Source organism: Rosa chinensis, chromosome 7 (assembly GCF_002994745.2).
Source record: "Rosa chinensis cultivar Old Blush chromosome 7, RchiOBHm-V2, whole genome shotgun sequence".
Lineage (NCBI taxonomy): Eukaryota > Viridiplantae > Streptophyta > Magnoliopsida > Rosales > Rosaceae > Rosa > Rosa chinensis.
The window spans coordinates 60,926,521-60,953,823 of NC_037094.1; the positions used below are offsets into that span (position 1 = coordinate 60,926,521).

General features: G+C 39.9%; 2 protein-coding genes across 3 annotated transcripts in view; one reads left to right on the top strand and one right to left on the bottom strand.

The window, feature by feature from the left end:
• Positions 1–9,833, top strand: part of LOC112178330 (pentatricopeptide repeat-containing protein At5g65560) — a 74,025-nt gene extending 64,192 nt beyond the window's left edge. The window contains exons 1-2 of one of the 2 annotated variants that reach the window (XM_024316487.2): positions 7,915–7,983; positions 8,225–9,833. In XM_024316487.2, coding sequence (XP_024172255.1) covers positions 8,283–9,539 — 1,257 coding nt within the window. In that variant the 5' untranslated portion in view covers positions 7,915–7,983; positions 8,225–8,282 and the 3' untranslated portion in view covers positions 9,540–9,833. Of the gene's footprint in view, positions 1–7,914; positions 7,984–8,224 lie in introns of those variants that run through there. The other variant, XM_040511595.1, reaches the window with a different exon arrangement.
• A 3,714-nt stretch (positions 9,834–13,547) lies between these two features.
• On the bottom strand, positions 13,548–17,497 carry LOC112178331. The gene is made up of 3 exons (XM_024316488.1): positions 16,919–17,497; positions 14,386–16,806; positions 13,548–13,934 (listed from the first exon to the last, which is right to left on the bottom strand). The coding sequence occupies exons 1-3, from the start codon at positions 17,495–17,497 to the stop codon at positions 13,548–13,550; spliced, it is 3,387 nt and encodes a 1,128-aa protein (XP_024172256.1).
• Between the last annotated feature and the right edge of the window lie 9,806 nt (positions 17,498–27,303).

Consider the following 27,303-nt stretch of genomic DNA (forward strand, 5'->3'; position numbering starts at 1 on the left):
GCTTCCCACAGACGGCGCCAATGTTAACGTTTGGATCCGTTGGGATCTCTAGTTAGCTTTAGAGAGAGAGAGAGAGAGTGACACAAGCGAAGTATAGTGGTTCATCTCCCGCCTTAGCGGGAAACTACGTCCACTTGAATGTGTACTAGTGTGTCGAGCCTTGCAGCCCAAGTGCATTACAAAGTGTGTAATGGAGTGGAGATGGAATGGTGTTTAAGTGGGAGGAGGCATTCCTTTTATAGGTGAAGGAATGCTTCTCCTTTACATGGTTTTCAATGTGGGACAAGCAACAACTATTCTAGTGTAGAAAGCCTAGTTGTGAGGGTAACTTTGCAAGGCCGGAAAGGTGGCTTCCCGGCGACGGATTTGCGACTTCCGGATACCGTAGCGTAGCTTGAACATAAGGCTACAAGATGCATGTCTCGGTTGGGCCTCACCATGGCTTGTGGGTGTCCCAAAGAGGGTGTTAATTATGCTTGGTGAGATAGCAAACTAGCTTGCTAGTAGAGGTATCTACAGGGAGGGAGGGGGGGGGGGGGGGGGTGGGAGAGAGAGATAGAGCTATATATGGAGTTTCTGGAAAATGGGGAGGGAGTGAGAGTGGGAATACTAAATTACCCTTTGAAAAATGGAAAATGACATAAGGGTTAACAGTGTTATTGAAGGCATGTACCAAAAGTGTGTCAGGTTTTTAATCTCAAACACCGTTCTTTAGTTTTGTAAAGTATAAAAATCTTAATTCTCAGTGGTCCATACCTCATGTACTATTCTTAAAATTTTGCCTTTTTAGTTTTCAAGATCTTAATATTGAAAAGATGATTATGAATATTATATTCTTTGATTGAATCTCATACTTATCCAAAGTTGAATAAAAATGAGGACTTTCAATCTTGTGGTATAAATTTTTATTTTTATTTTTCAAATTTTCTAGAAGGACAAAATGGGAATTAAATATTAAAAAAAAATTAGGAGGTCCATATACAAAATGTGGAGGTATGAGTAGAACCATCCTATTGAAAATCTATAACTCTAAAAACTTTGTATCTAAGTCATTCCAATTCTAGACGAATCTTTAAGACGTCAACTGAATATTCTTTAAGAATGAATTTTTAAATACTCAAAACTATATATTGGTACAAATTTTTGAAAACAGGTTACCACGGGTGTCAAATACTATAAGAAAATGACTTGAACTCTTGCTCATGTCGATTAGTCAATGTCACTATCGTTCACAAATCACAATATATATATATATATATAGATATACGAACCTCGATCAAACGAATAGTATTTACTCAAATAAAAAAGAGTAAATTACAGAGAGGAAGACTAAACCAAACCTCTCTCGACAACATTAATAGAAACAGAAATTAGGAAGACCGATTTGGTATTACAAAAACTATGAATGTAGGTCGAGCCAAATCCCACCAAACTAAACCTGAGCCAAATCACAACACATTTATTTTCATTCATCAATTATATATCCCTAACAAATTCCTAGCGCCTCTTAACACCCATGTTTCCAAAGAAAGGGAATACATCATGTTTGAGCCCAAAAGTAATTTTAGCAATATCCTTTAAGAGAATTGAGCATAGCGGGCCAATAACTGCGGCCTAAAAATGAGCCTACTTGGGTTTCGGTTACAACTTCGCCCATTCCAGAATCCGTAAGGAAAAAGAGCCTACTTGGGTTTCGGTTACAACTTCGCCCATTCCAGAATCCGTAAGGAAAACAAGCCCTTATAGGATTCAAGTAGCGGAGACCGATTAGGAATCTTCAATCAATAATTCTTCTATAGCAAGGGACAGCTGAAGCCCTAGGTATAAATACAAGGTTTCAAGGGTAAACAAAACACAACTCTTCAATCAACTAATCTCTCAAATTATCCAAAGTCTCTCCGTAGCAACCTACCTTTTACCTAGTTGAAACCAGCGAAGTAAGGGTAATGCCCTCGCAACCCAGCGAAGCTAAAGTCACGCTTTAGCAAAATCGTGCTTTCTCTTACTTCCCGGTGATTGCTTTGCTCAACTTACAACATTGAGTATCGACTCGGTGATGCAAGAGATCACACCACAAGTCCTTACTCATAAGGTAAAAATTCTTTTCCGAAAGGCCTAGAAAAGAACTTGGTGATGAGGTTGGTGCTCTCCTCATCCACAACGTTTAATAAGAAGTCAGGTCAAGGGATCCCCCGACGACTACACCGCACGATGTTGGCATGCTCGAGCACTCAAAATAGACTGTTTGCTAGCCAGACTGGTTTTGGAGCCAAACACATCATAGCAACGGAAGTCGTAGCTGCTGTCCTTGAAGGCAAAAAGATAAGGGGACACACAATAGTGATTGCCTTCTCTTCTTCTAGTTCTTTCAATTGTCTTAAACGAATGGACTAATCAATGAAAGAGAGAGGTCTGGGGTTATGCGGGGTGAGAAGTTTGGGTTTACAATCATGTTTTGCTTAAGATGATTGTACTGTTCAATGGACATGCAAGTGATGAGGGGATTCTCTTTGGGTTACAGAGAAAATGAGGTTTGAGTTTTGAAATACCTGCAGTAGCTGTTCAACAACGGAAACCCATTCCTTTGTTACCATCCCCTTCCTTGGTAAACAAACACGAGTTACTACATCAATATTACTGGCAGGAAAAAAAAAATGAAACAAAAGAATGAAGAAAAGAGCAGAATACCCTTTCAAGTAATATAAGCCAACACGACCTAAGAGGTTGCTTGTTACTTAATTAGTTGCTAACTCAAACTCTGTGGCTACTTTACTACTAGTATCAGTACTACTGAAACAATATGGAAACTGATTCAAGCAATAACATTTTCCAAACACATCAAATTAAAGCTTAAGTACTCTTGGAGATGACAAAAAAAGTGAGGTTATGGTTCAACATATTTAAACGGAGTGGCTGACTAGTTATTCTTATTGTGGTTCTTGGCACCAAGCCTCATTTTTTTTCTCCAAGCCCGTAGCCTTCACCCAGCTTTCCACGGTTATCATCAGACAAGTGATTTTCATATTGCTTCTCACTGAAATACACCCTGGCAAGACTTGCAAAGGATTTGGTGATCCTGCATACCAACACAAGAACATATAACTTAACACGAGCACCTGCTTAACAATAAGGCATACAATTTCACACCAGTCATCAACAATCAGTGTACTATTACTTTATATATTGAACATATCTCAAATAGTGACCTATTCATTGGAGAAGAAATGGGGCGAATGAACTAGTCCTAATGAGGACTTAGGAGTTCTTTTCCTATAGCATTTGCTAACATCCATTTCCAGAGCTAGCTTTTGCTCATGACAATGGCAGAGAGGTTAGCCTCTACAGTTTGACTTTTAATCAGTGTATGAGGAATCTAGCACCCTTAGATAGTGGTGGACTGACCCTCTTTAATTTTTAGTCTTTGTTCTAGAATTTGATACAAACTGTAATATTAATGCTCACACAGTTTCTGGAAGTAATAGCTATGGTAGATTAATCTGACATTGAACACATCTGTAATAGACATCAAATCATTCTCTCTATTTATGTTTGTCTCCATTTCCAATCATGCATGCTTCTTCTTCTTTTTTGCCAAAGAAACGTCAATACAACAAAAAAAAAAACAAAGAACAAGCACCTCAACACCCACATTTAAAAAGACTCAAGGAGGAGGAACGCTTGCATCAAAAAATATAAAATGAACAAGGGAATGAGGAGGGTCTTCCACCCAATCAGGACGGCATGTCCTTCTAAAAGCCAAGGAAGCAACAAAGTCTGCAGCTTGATTAGCATGTCTACTGGAACAAGACCGGCTCACTTAATGAAAGGAAGAAACCATTTTCCGAATCTGAATCAGAACAGGGCAAGCCATGATCCAATCTACCGAACTCTTTGGATTTAACAAAGCTAAAATGAGAGACTGAGAATCTGATTCCAAAGAGCATGAATATTAAAGAGAAGCTTGAGAAGGCATACTTGTAAAATAAAACAACCAAACCCATGCCAGCATCATTTGACTCCATTCACAAAAAGTATAGACCCACCTAGTTCTTCATAGTTCTCCTAAACTATCAACATTCTCGTTCACCTGGTCAGCTACTGACCAGGGATGATTTGCTCACTTACCATCCGATTGAAATCGGACGGTTGACAGGTTTCTATATTTTGGGGGATGAGATCTGTCAACCGTTCGATTGAAATCGGACGGTAAGTGAGCAAATCATCAGAAGGTAAGTGAGCAAATCGTCCCTAGTCAGTAGCTGACCAGGTGAATAGGGCCGTTTATATCGTTTTGTTCTCAATTTTGCATGCAAGAAGTAAACCCCAAATGTGGGTTTTTATTTTTCTCCTTGCTTTATAGGGGGGAAAAGAAAGCTCGGTGGTAACATGATTATAAAGTACTATTTGTGCTTGGTTTGTTTGATTTCATCACATCTCGTTTGATTTTGTCAAAAAATATATGACATCTATGTATTGATAGTTCAGCCCCGTTCACCTGGTCAGCTATTGACCAGGGATGATTTGCTCACTTACCATCTGATTTCAATCGGACGGTTGAGAGATCTCATCCCCTAAAATCTAGATACTTGTCAACCGTGAAATCGGACGGTTGACAGATCTCATCCCCCAAAATCTAGATACTTGTCAACCGTCCGATTTCAATAGGACTGTAAGTGAGCAAATCATCCCTGATCAGTAGATAAATTAAGTTTTAGAGTTCAATTTCTACTTACATTGAGGTCCTTAGACTTGTTCAGCCTCTTGACTTTCTTCCTCTTGTGATTCTTGTTTTTCGACATCGTAAACCCTGATAGCTTTGCTTGCTCGATTGCTCGACTCTGTTGTTTGGATGAGGGGTTTAATCTATAACAATAATTCTAGGGCTTGATATTTATAGCTCAGTGCCTCAGCTCGGCTTGGCTTTAGTCTGAGTGGACACGTGTCCAGATATCTTTTGATGATCATTTCACGCTTTCATAAACTTGAATAACTAATACTCATTCTGGTTTATGTTTAATTAATTAGAATTTGGAGATGCATGGGTTACTAAAAGCATTGACCCGCATCTTTAGGTTTCCAATTTTTTATTTTTTTTTGTTCCAAAAAAGTTTAGGTAAGAGGAAGGCTTCCCTACACTACCAATGCCAGGGTAAATGTACAACCTCAACCCAACAGGACTTACGAAATTGGCCAATGTCTCAACCCAGTCCATTAGTATGGAATTATGTAGGACATTTTCTAGATTGCCCACCAAATGAGAGATTGTTGGTAGTGAGGATCGAACTTGTGTGGATGTCATAATGTCAAATAATTTTTTTGGGACTATTTTTTCCAGAGTAGGATTCTATCAAAACTCTCATTTTTAAAGAATTATTGTTCGTGATAAAAAAAAAATTGTGGTAACGTACATTAAATTTATTATTAAGAGTTGAAATTAACAAAAAAAGTATTTTAATATCAATTCTTGAAATTACGTACAAGAGTAGGTAACTACCAAATTATTGGTCTCATGATGGGGATTGAGACCACTTGATCTTTTACTAAGAACTCTCATGGTCTAGTCGTTAGTGAGGACTGAGGATATGATCCTATAATCCTCCATTTCACGTGACACCCACGAACATTTTTGAATTTTGAAAACAAATCACTAAGTCGGTTTATAATACTCAATTCACCTTTTTGAATACTTAAAAAGCTAAATACGTCTCCTTAATTTTACCAAAACACTCAATCTGTATCTTTAACAATTTGTTGTTCTTTTTATTTTTATTTTTTTATTTTATCTCTATCAATTCAATCACAAAGAATTCTGATTAGAGCAATAACTTTTCATCTTCTTCGTGAATTTCAAAGGAGGTACCATAGTTAAGAATAAGAGAACATAGTTAATCTATTTTGATGTGTACAAGTTGATCAATCAACAATTGCTATAGGGGAACAATTTGGTAAGTTTGTGGAAGTTATGGAGCCAGGATGTCATTCCCTTCCTTGGTTTCTTGGGCATCTCTCTCACCGTTTGCAGCAATTGGCTGTCCGGTGTGAGGCCAAGACAAACGGATAATATCTTTGTCAAGTTAGATGTAGTGGTGAATTTCATAAAAAGGACTTTAATTGGAAACAATAACATATTCAAAATTTCTACAAATGTATGATCTCGTATCTAAGCATGAGAGATTGAAGGGAGAATATATTTTGAAAGTAAAAAAGAAAAATTGATGAAGTTTGTCATGGAGTTAAGAAGAATTTATGTTTCTTTTTTATTTTTCTCTCTCTGTTGTTATCTGTCTTTTCATATGAATTGACAAAATCCACTAACAATTCAAAAAAAAAAAAAAATAGAGGTCTAAATATTATATTTGGAAGTCCAACTAAAACCACTCTATCAAATGACAAATTTCACTGTTAGCAGAAAAAAATGACAAATTTCACTTGCAACCTCTCTCTTCCTCCCCTTGATTTCTCTCTCTCTCTCTCTCTCTCTCTCTCTCTCTCTCTCTCTCTCTCTCTCTCATCTAGCTCGTCGGCAAGGCAACATGCCCAATAGCAACCCCACAACATAGTCTTGCACCCACCCTTCTTCAAAATCTTACTGCAACACTTGCACCTCCGATCACCGTACAAGGGCGGCGGGACAGTTGTGACCTGTGAGGAGCATTTTTGGATTTTCTTCCTAAGAGCATCTCCAACAGTGGAAATTATTTTTTAGTTAAAATTAGCTAAAATTGTGAAATATAGCTATTGATTTAACAATGTTGCTCCAACAGTAGTAGCTATCTATAAATTATCGAATCATAAACTGACATGTGGACAAATTAAAGAGAAGAAAGAAATATAACTTTTGATTTAGCTATGCATGATTCTCTAGCTAAATATAGTTAAAACTAAATTTAACTTAGCTATAGCTAGTTTGTTGGAGTTGAATTTTGCTTTAAAAATAGTTTTTTTTTTAATTTTTATTTTTTTACGAAAATAGGTCAACCATTTCATTAAATTCAGCAAGCAGTACAAGAACGAAACATCCCTATGGGGTCGACAAAAAGCAATCGCTCCTTAGAACTAAAATAAACCCTATTCTAGACAAATAGCATCTCCTCTAGTCTCTAGTACACCCACCTTTTAGGAAGTCCACGCACCATTATTCTGACAAAAACCAGAAACCTCGAAGCAGGCATAAAAGGGAAACAACTAAGGTATTGGTTTTTGCGACCCAAGAACAAAGACTAAACTAAAAGCGATCCATCCTCAATTTGTATAAGAAGAGGAAGGCCCAAAATTAAATTAAAATTGAAAGACAAAGCAACTGCCCTGGCCCAAAACAAAACCCTAACAGCCCAATACCAGGCCCAACCAAAACACCTAGGGTAAACCCTAGGGAAAACTCTCTTTCGAGAGGCAGAGACATTTTATTTCTTTAGTTTTTTTTTAGATTTAGAAGCGCTTTAAAAATAGTTATATATAGTTAAAATGTGAATTTAACTAATCTGTTGGAGATGCGGAGTTATTTTGAATAAAAATTAGAAATTGTCTACACTCGATGGGTGTGGGAGTAATGGGTAGTTATGCTTAGAGTGGGTAGTTTTAGGAAATTTTTTTAATTCGTTTTTTTTTAATTTTGTTTATTATGTTTTGACACTTTTATCTTTGATGAATAAAATGTTATCCAGAATATTTTAATCTTTAAATGTTGAAAAGGTCAAAAAAAAAAAAAAACAGTTTTAGCTAACAAAACCTCTTCTCTCAATAACAGTATAGATTAGGGCAACCTCCCCAATTTAGACTTTTACCAATAAACCTAAAAAAGAAAAAAGAAAAAAAAAATAGAGGGGGGTATTTAGGATTTTAAGATAATGACACAAATACGCGCCCGTCTTCCATATAAATGTATTACATAATTGTTGAAATTGGACAAAAAGGAAAAAAAACTCCCCCATTTCTGTTCCTTGTTTCTGCAGAGCTTATATCGCCGGGAATCAGCAGAGAAAGGTGAGTGTTCTTCTGTTATCATCATCTCCTTTGTAAACCGTAGCTAACACATTTTATTGCTTTAAATTCTGACTCAGTAGCTACTTAATTTGTTCTAACTTCTAAGTGGAAAGCATGATTGCCTGCCCTGACTTTTCCTTTCCTGTTCTACACTCGGTTTTCAGTAAATTCACGAAATTTAGAGTAGCAGCAAAACCCTAAATTCACTTGGGCCTTTTTTTATTTTCTACTCGATCATTAGTCCAGTTCTAGGTTTTGGTTAAACTAAAGTGAAGGTGAAGGAACTAACAATCAAAGCAATGGCGGAGACTGAAGTCAAGTCCAATTCTTGTGCGGATGACCTCGAGAAACATGTGATGAAGGTTTTCAAGGAGGCCACCAAAGACTGTGAGGACAAGGAAGTGAAAGAAATATTTGACATGATTAGGAACTATGACGACCTTAACAAGTATGCAATTTCGGTGTTCAATTCCATGGCAAATGACAAGTTTATTGAGGTAGCTAGAGAGCTCTTTAAGCCTCGCTCTGAGTCTGAGTCTGAGTCGGCTGCCGTACTGCCTGATGTGGCCATCTACACCGTTGTCATTTGGGCCTGCATCTCTGCCGGCAAGATCATGGCTGCTCACAAGGTCTACCACCACATGATAGCCAACGGTGTCGCCCCCACCTCCTGCACTTACATTATTCTCATCAACACACTTGCAACCAACTCATCTTCTGATATCAATTTTGTTGGGTATGCCAAGAAGTATTTTTTGGAAATGTTGGATAAGGGGATGATGCCTATCTCATCCTCCTACATGGCCGTCTTCAAAGCCATTGCTCGCCAGGAGCCGGTGGAGAAGGCCAGGGAGTTCCTTGAGCAGATACAAACAAAGGGGTTCAGCCCTAAGTTGGATGTTCCTCACTTTGAAGTGGCCTACATGGAAGAAGCAATGAATGCGTTGAAGATGTCTGATGTTCTTATCAACGCCACCACTGACAAGAAGTTGCAAAAACTCTACCGTGAGTGGAGCACCACCCGCAAACCCCTCAGGGATGAGTTTCTGAAGATGTACAAAGCCTTGAAAGCCGATGACAATGATGACCAGGCCATGGAGCTCTATAGGCGCGCTTGGGATACAAACATAATTCCAGAGGTCGTACTTCACACTGGTGTTATTGAAGACTGTCTCAAGGCTGGCAACACCGAGTGTGCTCTGAAGGCTTACAGGACCATGTTAGCTACTGGGGTTGCCCCAAACTCCTATACATACACTGTTTTAATCAAGGGACTCACTGCTGACCCCCACTTCATTGAAGATGCCAAGAAGTGCTTGCTTGAGATGATGGACAAGGGATTGAGGCCCAATGCTGCTACCTACACTGCAGTCATAGAAGGTTTTGCAAGGCAAGAGGACAAGGAAGCTGAGGAGGAGGGTAAACAGTTAGTGGAGGTCATGATGGGTAAGGGGCTTGAGCCAAACGTAAAGGCTATGATGGAGGTTTTAAAGGGAAGACCAAAAGGTGTTATAAGAAGGGTCATCAGCATTGTTCTTTCCAAGTTGAAGGGCTGATGCTTTGGTTCATCGATGTATGAGCTGCTTTGGGATTAGGATGTTTCAGATATGGGGTAGCTAGTAAGAGTAGGAAACTAGGAATCATGTAGAATTGAGTTTCAACAGGGAATTTAGTGCTGTTCTCTATCATTGTGAATGCTGACCAGGAAGAACAAAATCATATAGGTTTCATGTGGTATTTGGTGCTGTTCTCTCTGATGGTAAATGTTGACGTCAAAGTATATTGTGGTGCTAATTCCTTTCCTTTAATTTATATTTCTTCCATTCTGCAATATTTTTTATTTTTTATTTTTTTATTATTATTATCTTTTTTACTTTCAGCCACATGAAAATATCTGCTGTTGGTAGGTTGGGCAAACAATCTGAAACTAGAATTACGCTAGATTTACAGTTTAGAACATAAAAATATATTTCTGATTGAGGAAACAAAAAGAAACTTGAAACTTGGATTTCAGTACAAGAGTTCCTGTGGTTGTGGCTTCTCTGCAGTTTGTAGTTTTAATTCCTTGTGTGTCCTTCTCTTCCTGTAACTTAACGACCTCTTCCCAGTAATGTGTTCGATTATTTTATTGGTTACATGACTTCATTTAGTTGTTGTCATCTTCATTTCAGTCAAAGGAATAATAATCCCAGTGGTTTAAGTAAAGTTGTCTGTTTAAGTCTGGTAAATGGGATTTGAAGTGAACTTTTCTACTTATTGTGTTTGTGCTTTACTTTGATACGAGAGAGTCTGTTTCTGTCTCCCTTTGTACCCAGTCCGTTTAAGGTAAGATTTATTGATTTCCTTCTTCTCTTATTTGACCATCTGTAATTGAATTCAAAACCAATCGTTTGTTTGTTAACTGTGCAAGTGTTCTATATTTGCAAGAAGGTTTGTGTAATTTGATGCTAGGCTTTTTACTATTTAATTTTCATATTTTTCTTTTTTTTTATCTGTGTGATATACCCATGGCTGATTCATTACCACACTTGTTAGTATTTTTAATATTCATTATTGTTGATTGTTTGACAACAATTGTTTTTAATACCTTTAAGTTTTGCATGTAGATTGGGCTAGGTAGGTATATACAGAAGTATATTCAGAAGTCAAAACAAATGCACGAAGTTGAAACTGGGGGTATTTTTGCATATAAGAGGATGTCTAACCATTTTCAATAATAAGTATTGAGTTGTACGTGGCTTGAGAAATTATGATTCTTTGTTGCTTGATCATCTGAAGATCGTGAGTTGGAGGGAATAATTCATCATGTTCATGGAATACTAGCATAAACTCATAATTGACTACACACTATCTTGCTGGGCTAGTAGCTGCTAATGACATCAAACTTAGTGACGTGCATGTTAGATGTGAGGATTTAAGAATACTATTAAAGTTTGTGAAAGCTTTTCCTTTTCTCTGCCATACAAGTCGATAAGTCTGGTTGAATCTTTTTATTCTGTTTAGATTAAATTTCATATGATGTAGCTATTGTGTTGTCGAGCACTGTCACTCAAGAGGTATATGGATCAGAATTATGCATCAAGACATCAAGGGATCAGATGGTTTGGATTAATGAGGCATTCTAGAGTTGAGAGATTTTGGATTGGCGAATGTTGTTAACTCAAACAACAAGCAACCATTAACCGGTCACGTGGTGACCTTGTAGCATCCCCCCTCCTGATTTTCTGATGGGAACAACACCTTATGGAGGATTTCTGAAGGATTGGCTGTGTATATGCAGAACTTTTCTTGGGAAGCCTGTTTGTTAAGGAAAATGAGGTGATAATATTGTGAACTTTTTTAGTACTTACACCTGCTTGAACAATTCATGAAATGTGGTGGATATGATGCTTTCAACTTATAAATATTTGACAGCTGAACTTTTACATTACATATATACTCATCTTAGTGGTTGAACAGTTACCAAATTTTCAAGCTTTGTGGTTCTCCACCTGACGAACACTGGAAAACTTCAAAGCTTTCTCGTGCAATTAGTATTCTTATGAAAGGTCTTTAGGGAGAGGTGTATTCCCAGCGACTTAAGTGGACCTATTAGAAACTCTTCTTTCAGTAGCCCTAGCAAATGGGTTAGTAAGTGGTGATGAAATATGATCTTTGCCATACTAGTGGCTCCATAGTCATCTTTTTCCAACTTAGTTTTGCATATAGAGCAATCTGTTCCAACATTATGCTGATTTAATGTTCTATCATGACTTACTGGAAGAAATTTCGATCAGAATAAGGCCTTATGCTTGTGATCCATCAAAGTTGTAGAAGTCTCTGCCTAACAAAGAAATGGATGCTAACAGTTGTGAGGATGCACAAAGGTGAAGCTTGTTATTCGTGATTATTCAAATTGAGGCTGTGATTGAGAGATCTACAGGACTGCTACTAGATCATTTTGAGTGACCTGCGTTCAAATATAGTTCCATGTCTGTCCGTGTGTGTGTGTGTTTTCTCTGTGTGTGTCTGTGTGCGCGGGCGACTGTGTGCTTTTGTTTCTGTTATAGAGGGAAGCAGCAAGAAGCTACCCAGGAAGATAAGAGATTCTCAAGCAGCTTTACATGTGCACAGTGGATTGATGCTTTGCTACATCGTTTTTACGCCAGCAGCTCTAAGATTAGTTGGTTTCATATAGGGGAGTAGTCTGACTGCTGACATTAAAGTAGAAAATCATGTAGGATTGGGTTTCAATCCTGCAGTGCACCAGCAAGAAAAAAATTATGAATGATCTCTGATCTTGGTTGTAAGATTATTAAGTTCTAAGGTAATATTTCCTCTTTTCAAGCTTTGCTATCTAGAAATCTACGATTTCCTTCTTACAGAACTTTTGTAGTTTTATTTCCTTCTTGATTTTTAGTTCCCTGTTAATGAACATTGGTTTAGCACGAGTTGTGGACGGCAATTGTTTTTGGGTACTTCTCTCTGTAGTCTGTACCACTACCATTTTTCTGTTACTTTCTTTATCACCACTTTCATTTTGTTGCTGCATTCGTTGCAAGAATTGTTGCTCATTGTTTAGTATCATGTTTTCTTATTCGTATCTTAAAGGCACCCCCAACTTCTTGAGACTTCGCTCAAATGCAATTTTCTTCCTCAGGCACATTCAAAGTAAATTTTGATGGCGTTGTTCATCAAAGTGGTGTTGCTGCTACTGGTTTCATTTTTGGATAATAGCTGCTATAGGTTTCATAATCAAAGATGATAATGGAAATTCTATTATCGCTGGTTTAAAATATGGTCGCACAAATGTTCCTCTGGTCGAGTCGTAGAGAGCATTGCCCTAAGAGAAGGTCTTTCTTATAAGCTAAAGACTTTATGCATGTTGTGGTGGAAGAGACTCTTGGCTTGTTATCAACTGTGTTAATGGCAGGCTGTGGCGTTCAACGGAAATTCAAAATGATTATTCCTGACATTAACAAATTAAACTTTTCTGTCTTAACTGCAAGTTTCTTTGCTTCATTCAGTTTCGTTCATGTCTTTCACAAATTAAACTTCTGTGCTGATGCATTAGTGAACTTTGGGCTTAAGATTAGTGGTGAAAGAGAGAAAGATTAGCTTTTCTTTCTTTGAGTAAAATGAGGTCAGCTCTTTATTGAAATTGAAATATTACAACGATACCATGCGAAAAAGCATAAAAAAGAAATAAACAAGGCGAAAGAAAAAGATGCAAAAATTGCATCTGAAATACAAAGAATTAAAAATGCAAGAGCAGTAGCGTCGAAACGCATTGCTGATTTTACACTACGGATTGCAATCGTGTAGTGAATTGAGTAGTCGATGGTTTGACTAGCCATCGAACTCCAACGCACAATTTGACAAAAATAAACTTGGCGCCGGAATGAAGGCACTCTCCCACCTAAAGATCGAAGCCGGCCAAGGGTGTCAGAACATGGCCATGTTGGCAGACGATCTTTCACAAACAAATACCATAGAATTGGGTCCTGGATCCAATAGTAAAGCACAGGAGCCCCAATCCATTCTAGCGAGTCATAAAAAGCCCACCAAAGATAGTGGGCTGCAGATCAAACCCAACTTCCACCCGGATCCCAGATCTGGCTCCGTTTGTCTAGCCCACCCGGATCTAGGATCCGGTTCCTGCTGCCGACGAACAGGGTACCGACGCTGTCACACTTTACCCCGTGACTTTTATTAAAAGAAGCTGCCTTACTACTATAGCCATCGCCGACCGCCAAGTCGTTGCCGTCGTAGCCCCCAAAAAGCCCGATCCCAAACCCGGATCCATTTACACAATCAGCACCGATCACTGAACCTAGAAGCCCATGACCAGCCCCACCGTGAATCCTGCTGTCTGCATAATCCCTTGCTACCAGACCACCTGCAAGTACCTGGATCCCACAAACCCCAAACGGTTCCACCCCCATCAACCGCCGCTCAATCCCTCCTAACCCCTGCCACACGATTCAAATCGGAGCAACCACCGTCAAAAAACAACATTGAATCCTTAAAATTCTCACACCACATTAATCCATTGCTCCCAAAAGCGACGAGGGCAAACATACATAGGCCGAAGCCTAAAGAGATCTCCAAGAATGGAGTAGGTTCAGGCCGCGACAACCCCATAAGAGGTGCCGCTTAGGGATGGCAAAAATCCCCAGCGGGGCGGAGCTCCATTGGATACCCGCCCCTAATGGGGGGAGAATTCGGAGACAAATGGGGAATGGGGATGGGGATCCCCAATCCCCGCTATCTAAGATTAGGGATGGGGCGGGGATGGTATTGTGATCCCCATCCCCAAACCCGCCCCAATAATATATACATATATTTAACTTCTTTTTTTTTGAAAGAGAGGACATCATATTTCATTGAGAAGTACTAATTGTTACAAAATAAATTGCTAACTCCAGGAGGGACATGCCCACTCCAAGAAATCTGCAATCCTGAAACCAAAGCATACTTAGCTAGCTTGTGAGCTAGCATATTTGATTCTCTATACACATGAGAGAAAAAAGAACCAGCTAAATAAGAAATAGACAAAGAAATGTCATCAACAATTCTACCCAACTGCGAGGTATCATCTCCATCAGTTTGGATAGCTTGAACCAACTGCAGGCAGTCTGATTCAAAAATAACTGGAGCTAGAGAATTCTCCTCCACTAGCTTGCAAGCTAATCTGCTTGCCAAGGCCTCCACCACTAGTGGCTGCAACACATCAGAACACTGACCGCAAGCACCTGCCACCACCGTGCTATCTGCATCTCGTACTACTATCCCTAACCCTCCCCGACGTGTGCCTTGATCAAAGGCACCATCGATATTCACCTTAAGCCAACCTGCAGGAGGAGGACTCCACGGCTTAACCTGCCTCCCCAATCTAGGTGTCACACTATGTCTGGCTACCACATATGAATGCAATATAGAAGTAGTATGACAAAAGACCTGCTGCACAGTCCTTCCCTTCCCAACCCAAAGTCGTTGGTTTTTCTCTTTCCACACTCCCCATAACAACATCAGCAAAAAAGCAAAAGCACGAGGTGTGACTAGAGTATAACATAGAGCAAGCCAATCTAGCAAAGAGCTAGGTGGAGTATGCAAAACCGGAAGCAAATCTGGTGCCAACCCAATGACATCACGCGTAAAACAACACTCTCTACTAACATGAGATAGGGTCTCCTCTTCCGAGTTACAGAACAAACAACCATCCTCAACTGGGACTCTTCTACTTCTGAGTTGAGAAGCAGTTGGGAGTATAGAAGCACAAACTTTCCAAACATGTACCTTAACCTTTCCAGGGATAGGAGCTGCCCAAATAAACTTCCAATGACTCGGATTGGAATTAGAGGAAGAGCCACTAGTGAGCACCGGATGTAGTGAAGCAAAGGCAATTTTATATGCAATCTTTGTAGTAAACAGACCTTTCATATCAAAATGCCAAATTAGTCTATCCGGAACAATGCTTCTACTAAGCGGAATGGAGCAAATTAGTAAAGCTTCATCCGCATGAAAATTTTCAAAAATAAGCTCTTTGTTCCAATGACCATCCACCATCAGATCGCTAACTAACACCAGAGGAGAGGGACCATACCTTATTGAACGAAACAAATTCGGCCTTGGAATCCAAGGATCATCCCAAATCCGAATGGAAGTACCGTTTCCAACCTGCCATCTAAGACCGGCTTGTAACACTGATTTAGCAACAAATATTCCTCTCCAGCAAGAAGAAGAATGAGTAGGTGTAGTAGCATTTAAAAAAGAAGAGTGTGGAAAATAACGAGCTTTAAATAACCGACTCACCAAAGAACCCGGATACCGTATCAGTCTCCATCCTTGCTTGGCAAGCAAGGCTAAATTATGAGCATGCAAATCTCTGAAACCCATTCCACCCTCCTCTTTGGAGCGACAAAGACGCTCCCATGACATCCAATGAATTTTTCTTTCATTAGGTTTGCTGCCCCACCAAAACTTAGAGCACATTTGATGTAGATCATCACAAAAATTATTTGGAAGTAAAAAACAACTCATAGCATAGGATGGTAGAGCTTGCGCTACCACCCTAACCAACAAATCTTTGCCAGCTCCACTCAAGAGCTTACCTTGCCAACCAGCTAGTTTCTTACTCAAGCGTTCTTTTATATAAGCAAAAGTTTCAGTCCGATTCCTCCCCAAGTAAGTAGGAAGTCCCAGATATTTCTCATGCTTGACTTCAATGGCCACACCCAAAAAACTTGCCAAAGAAAGCTTATCAGCCTCAGGAACTCTCTTGCTGAACACAATGCTACTCTTAGCAAAGTTAATTTGTTGACCAGATGCCAACTCATAAGCATTCAAAACAGATTGTATATGCTGACATTCACTTAGAGTGGCCTTCCCAAAAACAAGACTATCATCAGCAAAGAGAAGATGGTGAATTACCGGAGCACCCTCACAAATTTTGATCCCCTGTAGCTCACCATGAGTAACTTTACGTGCCAGTAGAGCAGAGAAAACCTCAGCACATAGTAAAAATAAATATGGTGACAAGGGGTCCCCTTGCCGGAGTCCTCTGGTAGGAGTTAGATAACCTCTTGGTTGGCCATTAATCAAAAAAGAGTACCTCACAGTAGTGACACATTTCATGATAACTCCAATCCAATTCTCATCAAAGCCTAACCTGTACAGCATCGCTTCTAGAAAACTCCATTCCATCCGATCATATGCTTTGCTCATATCCAACTTCAAAGAAAAAACACCCTCTGAGCTAGAGTAACAGTTATGGATAAAATGAGACACCTCATTTGCCACCAGAGTATTGTCTGTAATCAACCTGCCTGGAATAAAAGCGCTCTGAAATGGAGAGATAATATGCGACAAAATTTTCTTAAGCCTGTTAGCAATCACTTTAGAATCATATTTTGTACAACACATTGCACAAAGCTATAGGCCTCAAATCCGATACCGAAACAAGATCCTTCACCTTTGGAATTAAACAAATATGTGTATAGTTAATCTCACCAAGAAATTGACCAGTATGCAAAAAGTGTTGAACAGCAGACACTACATCACTTCCCACAATCTCCCAATATTTTTGAAAAAATAAAGGTGGCATCCCATCAGGACCAGGGGCCTTCGTAGGATACATCTGAAAGAGAGCAGTTTTTATCTCAGCTGCCGAGTATGGAGCACACAAATTAGCATTCATCTCCGTAGTCACCTTTGGTTGCACCAATTCAACCACACTCTGCATATGAATATAGTTAATATCATTTGCCTTAAACAGTCCAGTGAAGTAACGCAAGACAACCTCTTCCATTCCTTTCATAGAATCCTGCCAGACCCCATTGTGATCAAACAAACCAAATAATCTGTTCTTAGCTCTACGATTGGAAGCCTTCCAATGGAAATACTTCGTGTTTCTATCCCCACCTGTAAGCCAAGACACCTTAGACCGTTGCCTCCAATATGCACTCTCCTCAGCTAAAAGCCCTTCTAACCGAGAATGCAAATCAAAGCATTCCTCCTGGTAAACCTGAGTCATAGGCAGCGAATAAAGGATCTGCAATCTGTCCCTTATGTACCCAATCTCATGACTCCTTGCCCTAAATGTGACACGCTACCACTGATTTAGAGAGAAACGAGTCTGCATTAGCTTCTTCTTGACTTGAAGCATAGGCAAACCTTCTGCTGTCATCTCCCAACCCTGACGCACCACGTCCTGACAATCAACATGCAAAGTCCAAAAACTCTCAAACCGAAACTGGAATTGACGACGTTCCACAGTGGGGAGATTACCACGATGAACACCTAACAAAATTGGAATGTGGTCACCATGAACTGGAGGCAAATGCATAACCCTGGCTGCCATGAACACATCCATCCATGTTGCAGTGGATACAGCTCTATCTAGACGGCTGCGCATACCTGGACCACTCTATGTGAATGGCTGCCCTTGAAATCCTAAATCATAGAGATCACACTCCGACAAGCAATCCCGGAAGGGCTGCATTTGGCCTTCCCTACGCACTGCCCCCCCCTTCTTTCTCATAGGCGTGAAGGAGCTCATTTATATCTCCCACCACCACCCAAGGTAGTGCACACTCAGCGCTTAAAGAACGAAGCAAATCCCACGTTCGGTAACGACCAGTAGTAGAAGGGTGACCGTATAGCCCAGTTAACCGCCAGGCAATGCCGGAACCATCCGTCTCACGCACCTCAACATCAACATGGTTTCGACTCTTAGAACGGAACCTGATATCCAGTCCATCTCCCCAAAACAGAGCCACACCTCCGCTCTGCCCTTCACTGAAGACTGCTTCACAGTTAAGATATCCAATCTGCAGTCGCAGATCGTTCAGATAGTTCCAATCATCCACCTTCGTCTCCGAAAGAAAAATGATCGAGGGTTTCTGTTGTTGGATCAACAGCTTCAGCGCCTAAAGCGACGCAGAGTTATTAAGACCACGGCAGTTTCAAGCCAGAACCTCCATAGCTATCAGACGCCGGGACGTGCAGCGTCGCTGACGAACGGCAAATATTGTCGCCGACGAAGCAGCGAGATAGACAGCGTGCTGTGAAGCAACGCCTAAAAGACCTCCCACGTGAGAGATCAGGATTCACGGACGACGAGAGTCCGCTTGGTGGTAGCTACGCACCGGCGTCGGAATGAATACCGAAACTGAGGTGAGCAATCTGCCGAAACTGCGGTTACATATATTTAACTTGTATATATTTTAATTTATTTTTTATAATATAAATCACAAATATATATATATATATATATATATATATATATTTACTACTTTACTTTAATAGCTACAGTTTTACTTTAATGGTGTTTTGACTTTTGCACTTACTGAATTATGATTTATGAATTTAATCATATTTTTAATGGGTCGTGACCACTTACCCAATTTTAACCTAAAAATTGCCCACTTACTCCACCAACAGTTTTTTAAACCCACTTACCCAATTTAAACCTAAGTGACATTTTTACCCCCAGTCTAATATCTCTCCTACTATCACTCACTCTCTCTCTCTCCGCCATACACATATCCAAACCCATAACCATACACCAGATTTGACCCAGACTCCATCAACTCCTCTGACTCCGGCCATCTCGACGCCGACAGGGACAGGACGACGACTCCAGCCCGAACAGTGATCTCAGTGGCCTCAACGACGAAAAAATCAAGCGAAGACTCCACCAGCGATTCCAGCCCGAACAGCGATCTCAGTGGCCTCAACGACGCCCACCAGCGAAGACTCCACCTGATCATCTCCTAGCACCGGCGACTACTCCACCTGCACACCTCCGCCAGCAACAACCTCGATCTCACTTGCACACCGCCGCCAGCGACGACCTCGATCTCACCTGTACAAGCTTACCTCGACCGCCCAGACGCCGACGACTCCCTCTCCGGCGTTCAACCACCGACCCGAGCCAGTCGATTGCATCCCAGCAGCAGCGAATCATCAGCCATTCGACCCAGACCGGACCCGCCATCGACAACCAATAATCATCTGCCATTCGATTCATACCAGACCCGCCATCGACAACCACTGCTCTTCCCTCAGATTTCGACTTCAACCCAGACTATCGACATATAAATTGATATATATATATATATATATATATATATATAATTGAACATATAAATTGAGGCAGTAGACACATTATTGGCCCCCAGTAGACTTTGAAATGAGGGACAGGGATCACTATAGTGTGGTGTATTGATAAGTTACCTGTTGTTTTCTGTGTATTAAAGTCAAATTATCAGTGAATCATACAAAATGGTGCATTTTTGGTGGTCTATTGGGAGGCAGTAGAGACATTGGACTTTGTATTGGGGGGCAATAATATGATTATTGGGAGCCAATAATATGATTATAAATTGATCAATTGTGCCTGTAGTGTATTCATTTTGGTTTTGGGACTTGACGGCAATAATATGATTTTTGGGAGGCAATAATATGATTACTGGGGGGCAGTAATATGATTACTGGGGGGCAATAATAGCCGGATTCGGGATTCCGGTCATCGGTCACCGGATTTCGGTTACTGATTTCCGAAATCCGGTCATCGGTCGCCGGAATCCGGTCACCGGTCGCCGGAGACCGCGCCGGCCACTGGTCACCGGAGCACAGCAAGGTGGAGGGTGACTTCTCTCTCTAAGTGAGAAAGAAGGAGAGGGCAAAAAAGTCTCAAAAAAAAAAAAAAGAATTAATTGGGTAAAGGGGAAATAATCCCTTAGAGTGTTTTGGGTAAATGGGGTTAAAAAACAGTTGGTGGAGCAAGTGGGCAATTTTTAGCCTAAAATCGGGTAAATGATCATTTCCCCTATTTTTAATTTATTTGTTGTAGATTTTGATCTTAAAAAAGGCAATATGAGAAAAAATTATCTTATTTATTAAATTCTTATTGGGGATTTGGGGTGGGTTTGGAGGCTTAGTCCCCAATGGGGATGGGGATAGGGACGGGGAATCCCCAATATATTTTTATTGGGGATTGGGGCGGGGATGGGGGTAGAAAATGACCTCGGGGATGGGGATGGTATTGTGATCCCCATCCCCAACCCGCCCCATTGCCATCCCTAGTGCCGCTCCTCAAACCCTAGTAGAGAGCGTAGGGAGTGATAGGAAAAAAAAATTTCCAATTGTTTATACCAACTTTGATTCCTTAAACAAAGATTATCTTTCCTTTAATGCCCTAAATGCTTTCAACTTCAACAATTTTGGGTCAAGATTGATTTAAGAAATTTTGTATTTAATCTCCTTTTATTTGTATATATCTATAGGGATAGCCAATATGTGAATATGAAAAGTATTAAAGTAATAATTATTGATGCTTTCATGTACAAAATCAACATATTAGAGTTTCTTTGTTAGCTAAGATGTTAAAGTACGATTGAGTGGTTGGATCAATCTAATAGTTCGACGGCCCTACTTAAAATTTTTCGTTGTAATGTTGATTGGTTTTTCAATATAATTCTTCATTTCTTCTTATCATCTTTTATAACGATGAGGTTCTAATGAGGATTTTGTGAGGACTTTTAAATCAATGATTGAATAATATATGTATTATAAAATAAATATTTAAACTAAAATCAAGATCACTCATCTTATCATTGATTTAAAAATCCTCGTTAAATCCTCATTTTAAAGTCCTGATTAGAACCTCTTCTCTTATTATATTAATTATTACTCCGTAATAATTACTCATTACGTTTTACAGTACGGCGCGGGTCTTTTGGTTTTCTCATTATAAAATTTGAAATTGTCCAAATTAAAGGAACACTCTCCTCCATTTCTCCTCCTCTGTCTACTCTTCCCTCCTCAAGAGCAACCGCCGGAAATCGTCACTAGCAATCGCCGGAAACCGTCACAGAGAGGTGAGTGAGCTTCTCTTCTTCTGTTATCATCTTCGTCTCATTATGGAAACCCCAACACAAGTTATTGACCTAATTCTCTTATAGAAGTAGCTACTGCCTAATTAATCTGTATTGAATAGAAAACCCAATTTCATTAGCTACTGGTTTTCAAGTAAAGTTTTGATCTTTACACTCCGGCGGTGGTAGATTAATGTTTGTTTCAAAGTAGAAAACCCTAATTGTACTCAGCTGATTTGGGTCTATTTCCTTTTCTCGAGCCAACAACCAAATCAATGGGGGACACTGCTTGCCCCAATTCTTGTGCTGATGACCTCAAGAAACATGTAATGGAGGTTTTTGAGGAGGCCACCAAAGACTCTGAGGACTTTGTTTTGCCACTAAAATTTTCCATGATTCGCAACTATGATGACCTTAACGAATATGCTATTCAAATATTCAATTCTATGGCAAACGCCGACCTCCTCGACGAAGCCAAAGAGCTCTCTCTCTGACCAGGGCATACTGCCTGACGTGGCTGTCCTCACCATTGTCATCGGGGAATATGCCTTTGCTGGCGAGATCAAGGCTGCTCTCAAGGTCTACCAGCGCATGTTAGCCACCGGTGTCTCCCCCACCTCCCACACTTACACTCTACTCATCATGGCCCTTGTAACAGACTCTTCCGATGTCAATTATGTTGGCCTTGCCAAGAAGTATTTTATGGAAATGTTGGGTAAGGGATTGAAGCCCCATGATGTGTCCTATATCTCTGTCTTTGATGCCATTGCCGTCTGGGAGTCGGTGGAGAAGGCCAGGGAATTCCTTGAGCAGATAAAAGCAAAGAGGTTCAGCCTTAAGTCCAATGTTTTCTACTTTGACGAAGCCCACCTCACAGAGGCAATGAAGATAACGAAGTTGCTCCATGATCTCGCCAACAACACGACTGACAAGGATATACAAAAGCTCTTCCGCAAGTGGTGCACCAGTGGACATGGCTTCCAGAAAGAGTCTATGAAGATGTACAAAACTCTGGTGAAGGATGGTAATGCAGACGAGGCCATGGAGGTTCTTATGTTGTTCATTAAGGGCATAGAACCGGCTGTCCTAATCCATACCTGCGTTATTGAGACCTACGTCAATGCTGGCAAGATCAAGGGTGCTCTTGAGGCTTACAAGGACATGGTAGCTGCTGGGGTTGCCCCAAACTCCTACACTTACACAGTTTTAATCAAGGGACTCACTGCTGACCCCAACTTCTTTGCAGATGCCAAGAAGTTTTTGCTTGAGATGATGGATAAAGGGAAGCGGCCCAATGCTTCTACCTACACTGTGGTGATAGAGGGCTTTGCAAAGCAGGAGGACAAGGCAGCTGAGGAGGAGGGAAAAGAGTTGGTGGAGGTGATGATGGGTAAGGGGTTTGTGCCAAACGCAAAGGCTATGATGGAGGTTTTAAAGGGAAGACCAACAGCTGTGATAAGAAGGGTCATGAACATTGTCCTTTCTAAGTTGAAGGGCTGAAGCATTGCTTCATTGATGTATTCCAGCAGTTTTGGATTGGGATGTTTCAAAAATGGGATAGCTAATGAGCTTAGGTGATCATGTAGGATTGAGTTTCAACAGGGGATTTTGTGCTGTTCTATATCATTATGGCATGTTGACCTTGAAGTCTTTGGTGCTAATTCCTGCAGTTTAATCTGGTTCTGCATACATAATTTTCCTTTTTAGCCACACTATACTATCTGCTTTTGACTGGGTGGGGATCGCAAAACGTATATCAATTTGCACAGGTTGCTTTTCTTGCTATGCAAAACCATGACTGATTAAGGGAACCAAAAGAAACGTGAAACTGGAACTCAGTGGTTGAAGTAAAGACGTTTAGTTAATTCAGAAAAGTGGGCTTTGAAGTGAACTGTTCTATTAATGGTGTCTCCACTTCACTTTGACATGAGAAAGAAAATTTTTCTGTTTCTGGCTTTCTGCCTCCTTTGTATGCATTCTATATGAGGTAACATTCATTCATTCATTCTGTTTTTCTCTCATTTGACCCTTTGGGAATATCTGTAAGTCTTACACATATCTCCTATTGACTGATAATCTCTTAGTATTAGATGTTCAATGAATAGTAGTTTCAGTCATGATTATAAAATTAGATTACAGGAAAATACACATTTCCTTAATCCTCTTATGAACTCAAAATTATATCTGTCGGCTTTACTTCATATTAATATCCTAGTTTAAATCACTATGAACTTTCTAGGATTTTGATGCCTTCTGGATTTGGGAATGTGCTGATAAAGTGAAGTTTACTAACAACTACATATGGTTGTCTGGTTTTAATGTTATCCATCTATTGTTTGTTAAGTGTACAAGTGTTCAAACTCTTGGAAGAAGAGTTTTGTTTTTGATGTACTTCAGTGTGATGTTAGTTTTTGATCTTTGTTGTATATACGTAGCTGATTACTGCCCACTTCTAGTCATTAATTTTGAATTTGTTTACAATTAACTGTTTTGGGAAACAGCCACTAATGACATTAGATTCAATACCATCAAGGTTAGATAAAGGTTAGGCTAGTTTTGCTTAATGCCATTAATAGGCAGAAGTTATTGAACTTTGTCATAGCGTTCTCTTTCCTCTACCAATACAAGTCAATTAGGGTTGAATCTTTTTGTCTGTGTGTCGGATAAATGTGATGTGTGGCCCACTGCTATTATCTGTAGTCGAGATAGTCACTAAGAGAGTAAGAGGTATATGCATTGGGCTTTATTCAGTCACTAAGAGCTATATGTATTAGGCTTCATACGTCGAGACATCGAGCTGTCAAATTTTTGGCATATTTAACAGCTTTCTTTGTAAGTGTCAATATTAATGGAGCTTTCAAACTGCCAATACTTGACCAAGACCCCGGACTTCAGTGGGGTCCCCAAATCTTGAGAGACTTCCCAATTCCATTAGAATAAAATCATGTGTTTAGGGATATTGGATAGGATGGGCTCGGTAGCAAAATTTTATCTGTAGCGATTGGAGGTCTCAAATACCTGGTTTTATTGACTCTGACAGGTTATAGAGTCTAGAGATACTTCGCCATTGCATCAGCAGCATATTATCTGTGTAAGGAAATTGGATACAATTGGTTATTCTTTATGTTCTAGGTTTTTACTCCCAGTTGCAACTCTTCAGATCTGGTCTGTGCCCTCAAAATGTTTCCAACTTTCTTTCGTCAAACTAATTAACCAGCTTTCTACCAATCTACTATGTGGACTTATGTATTTATTTCCTGTTGGCTTTGTTTGAATGTAGATGGCAGTAGTGTCTTGGCCCTGAGTTGTCAGGTATTGGTTTAATTAGCACTAAAGGGGGTGTGATCAGTGATCATATCTTATATTATTCCTTGTCAGGTTTTGGTGTGGGCTTTGGGATGTGTGCCATGGCCTCAGACTGGTCTCTGATCTTGGTTACAGAGCTGTGAGGTGGAATCTTCGTTTCTGTTCCTCCAACTCACTCGGAAGACTTGCATCCTCTCTAAAGTCTCATATACAGTTGCAAAGAGTTGTTGGGAAGGAGTTGAACTGCCCCCAGAAATTTGAGCCTCTCTTAAATCTTTGTTGCCAACTCTCTTGCGTTCCCTTTTATTTGACCCTTTTGTGACACACTGTTGCATTGCACCAGCAAGAAAACATGTGTTGCCTTTTTGATAGTTACGTATGCCAAAGATGTCACTGGCACACATGTACCTTAGTTATGGCTATACTAAGCTTCCACTAGAAATTAGAAATCTAACAAAGGACTGATTTGTCCAACTAAACCTGAGTACTTACAAAATGGAGTCCCTTCAGTCCCTTGTAGAAGAATTTTGATCGTAATTTTTCAGTGCAGATTTGTTTAACTTCATGGCTTTACGGCACCTGCATTTAATTGGAAGCAAACCTTGCATCCAATGGTGTTAAATATAATCTTGTAAAGGTCAGGAAGTTACATAAATCTGCACTGAAAATTTATGACCAAGATTCTGTTGTGACATTACCATCTTATGTGAATCGCCACTGGGTTAGCTTTCTTCTGGATAATCATAACTGTTTTCTATTCATTTAAATTTTTGTAATCGTCTGTGCTTTAGACATGGTTGTGTCAAGGCCTGTGCTACTTTTTTACTCGATCGCATACCACTGTCATTGTGCTACTTTTCTCCATACTGCTACTGTTTAATGCTACTTTATGTAATACCACTTTTATTCTTTTGCCACTGTAATAACAAGACTTTGATGCATATGAAAGTTATTTTCCTCTCTTTTCCAAATAAGTCGACGGCACTCCCTATTCTTTCTTAAAGCTCTATAAGCTTTTTTTTATTATGACATGTTTTATCCTGTAATTTACTAAGAAATTTAATCACACTCTTTAGTTTTGCAGATGGGAACATCAGAAACAGCCTCTGGTACTGCACTTGTTAGTCCAAATTTTTTTATAGCTAAATGTAAAATGGCATTCAACTTTGACATCACATATATAAGATCATTACCTTAAGTAGTTACAAGCATATATTTCTAGTTGCATATGATGGCAAATGAGTTTTTTGCTTTTCTTATTTCCGTTCAACTTCTAAGTTGTGGAAATGGAAAGTAGCTTTAAATAGTCTGGCCTTTGCCCATTATATGCATATACATAAATGGCTTTAGACCAAAAATGAAAGAAGACTTTGTAACCATTAAAGATTTAACGGATACATGGGATAGGCGCGGGAAAAAACCATTAAATATCTTGGTATCTTTTCACATGTCAAAATTTGAACTCCCATTTCCCGTCCATAGTGTACTGTTCTCTCTTCCACAGCAAAATACAGAGTTCAGTCCTGCAGAGCTACCGTCGCAGATCATGATAGAAAGGTGGGGGAGCTTTCTTCCGTTATCTTCGGCATCTTCTTTTTGGAAACCCTAGCACTGGTTATTGATTTAATTCTTACACTAGTTCCTAGAATCCTAGTTAAGTTAATTTATCAAAAGGAAAAGAAAACCCAACTTTATTTCACTGATATTTCCTTTCCTTATTTTCAAATCTGCTCTTAGTAAAGTTCTGATTTTTACACTACGGTGGTGGTATATTTTTTGTTTAAAATTGAAACCCCCAACTTCATTTCACTAATTTTGGTGATTGGGTCTCATTCCTTATAATTCTACGACACCGGATCCTCAGTGAAGCTTTGGTTTTTGTTGTTTCTCTTGCCTTTAATATTAATTGTTGCTACAACTAAACTACAGCTAACAATCGAATCAATGGGATATTCACCATATACTGAGAAAAACTTTCAAGACCTAGCCGCTCTCGTGCTAGGGTTACTTTCTAGGGTTAGAAAGCAAGCTACGTTGATCCATGGATCTGGATATCTTGAGCTGGAATTGCAGAGGCATCTGTAATGATGCTACAACTAGGGCTCTGAAGGATTTGATCTCTCAGAATCGGCCTCAAATTATTTTTTTATGTGAAACAAAGATCAGTAGAGAGGGAGACTTCTAGACGCTCCATCGGGCTCTAGGTTTTGCGCATTCAGCAGCTGTGTTGAGTGAAGGCCAGTCAGGAGGATTAGGGCTTTTCTGGACAGATGATGTGAAACTTCAGATGGGGACGACTTCTACGCATCATATGGATGCTGTGGTCGAGGGTGAACCTGGTACTCCATCTTGGAGAATCACTGGTTTTTATGGCTACACTAGAACGACGGAGAGGGACAAGTCTTGGCAATTGTTGCGAGACTTGGCTGATTTAGATTCGCTTCCATGGGTGGTGGTAGGTGACTTCAACGAAATCTTAAACTGTGGAGAGAAGATTGATGGCCCTATACGATCAGAACGCCAAATGAGGGGATTCAGGGAGGCTTTGGGCTACGGGGATCTCCTGGATTTGGGGTTTCACGGTCCGAAGACTACATGGTGGAACTCTGAAACAAAGTTGCGACTGGATCGAGCTATTTGCACTCCATCCTGG

Bases quoted from the DNA above. Each gene is read 5' to 3' on its own strand.
- LOC112178331 (XM_024316488.1), bottom strand. From the start codon at position 17,497: ATGACTCAGGTTTACCAGGAGGAATGCTTTGATTTGCATTCTCGGTTA. The intron at 16,807-16,918 runs GTATCGGATTTG...TCTCCATTTCAG, and splicing joins AGGTGAAGGATCTTGTTTCG to AGCGCTTTTATTCCAGGCAG. The intron at 13,935-14,385 runs GTTAGCAATTTA...ATCGTGTGGCAG, and splicing joins GTGGGCATGTCCCTCCTGGA to GGGTTAGGAGGGATTGAGCG.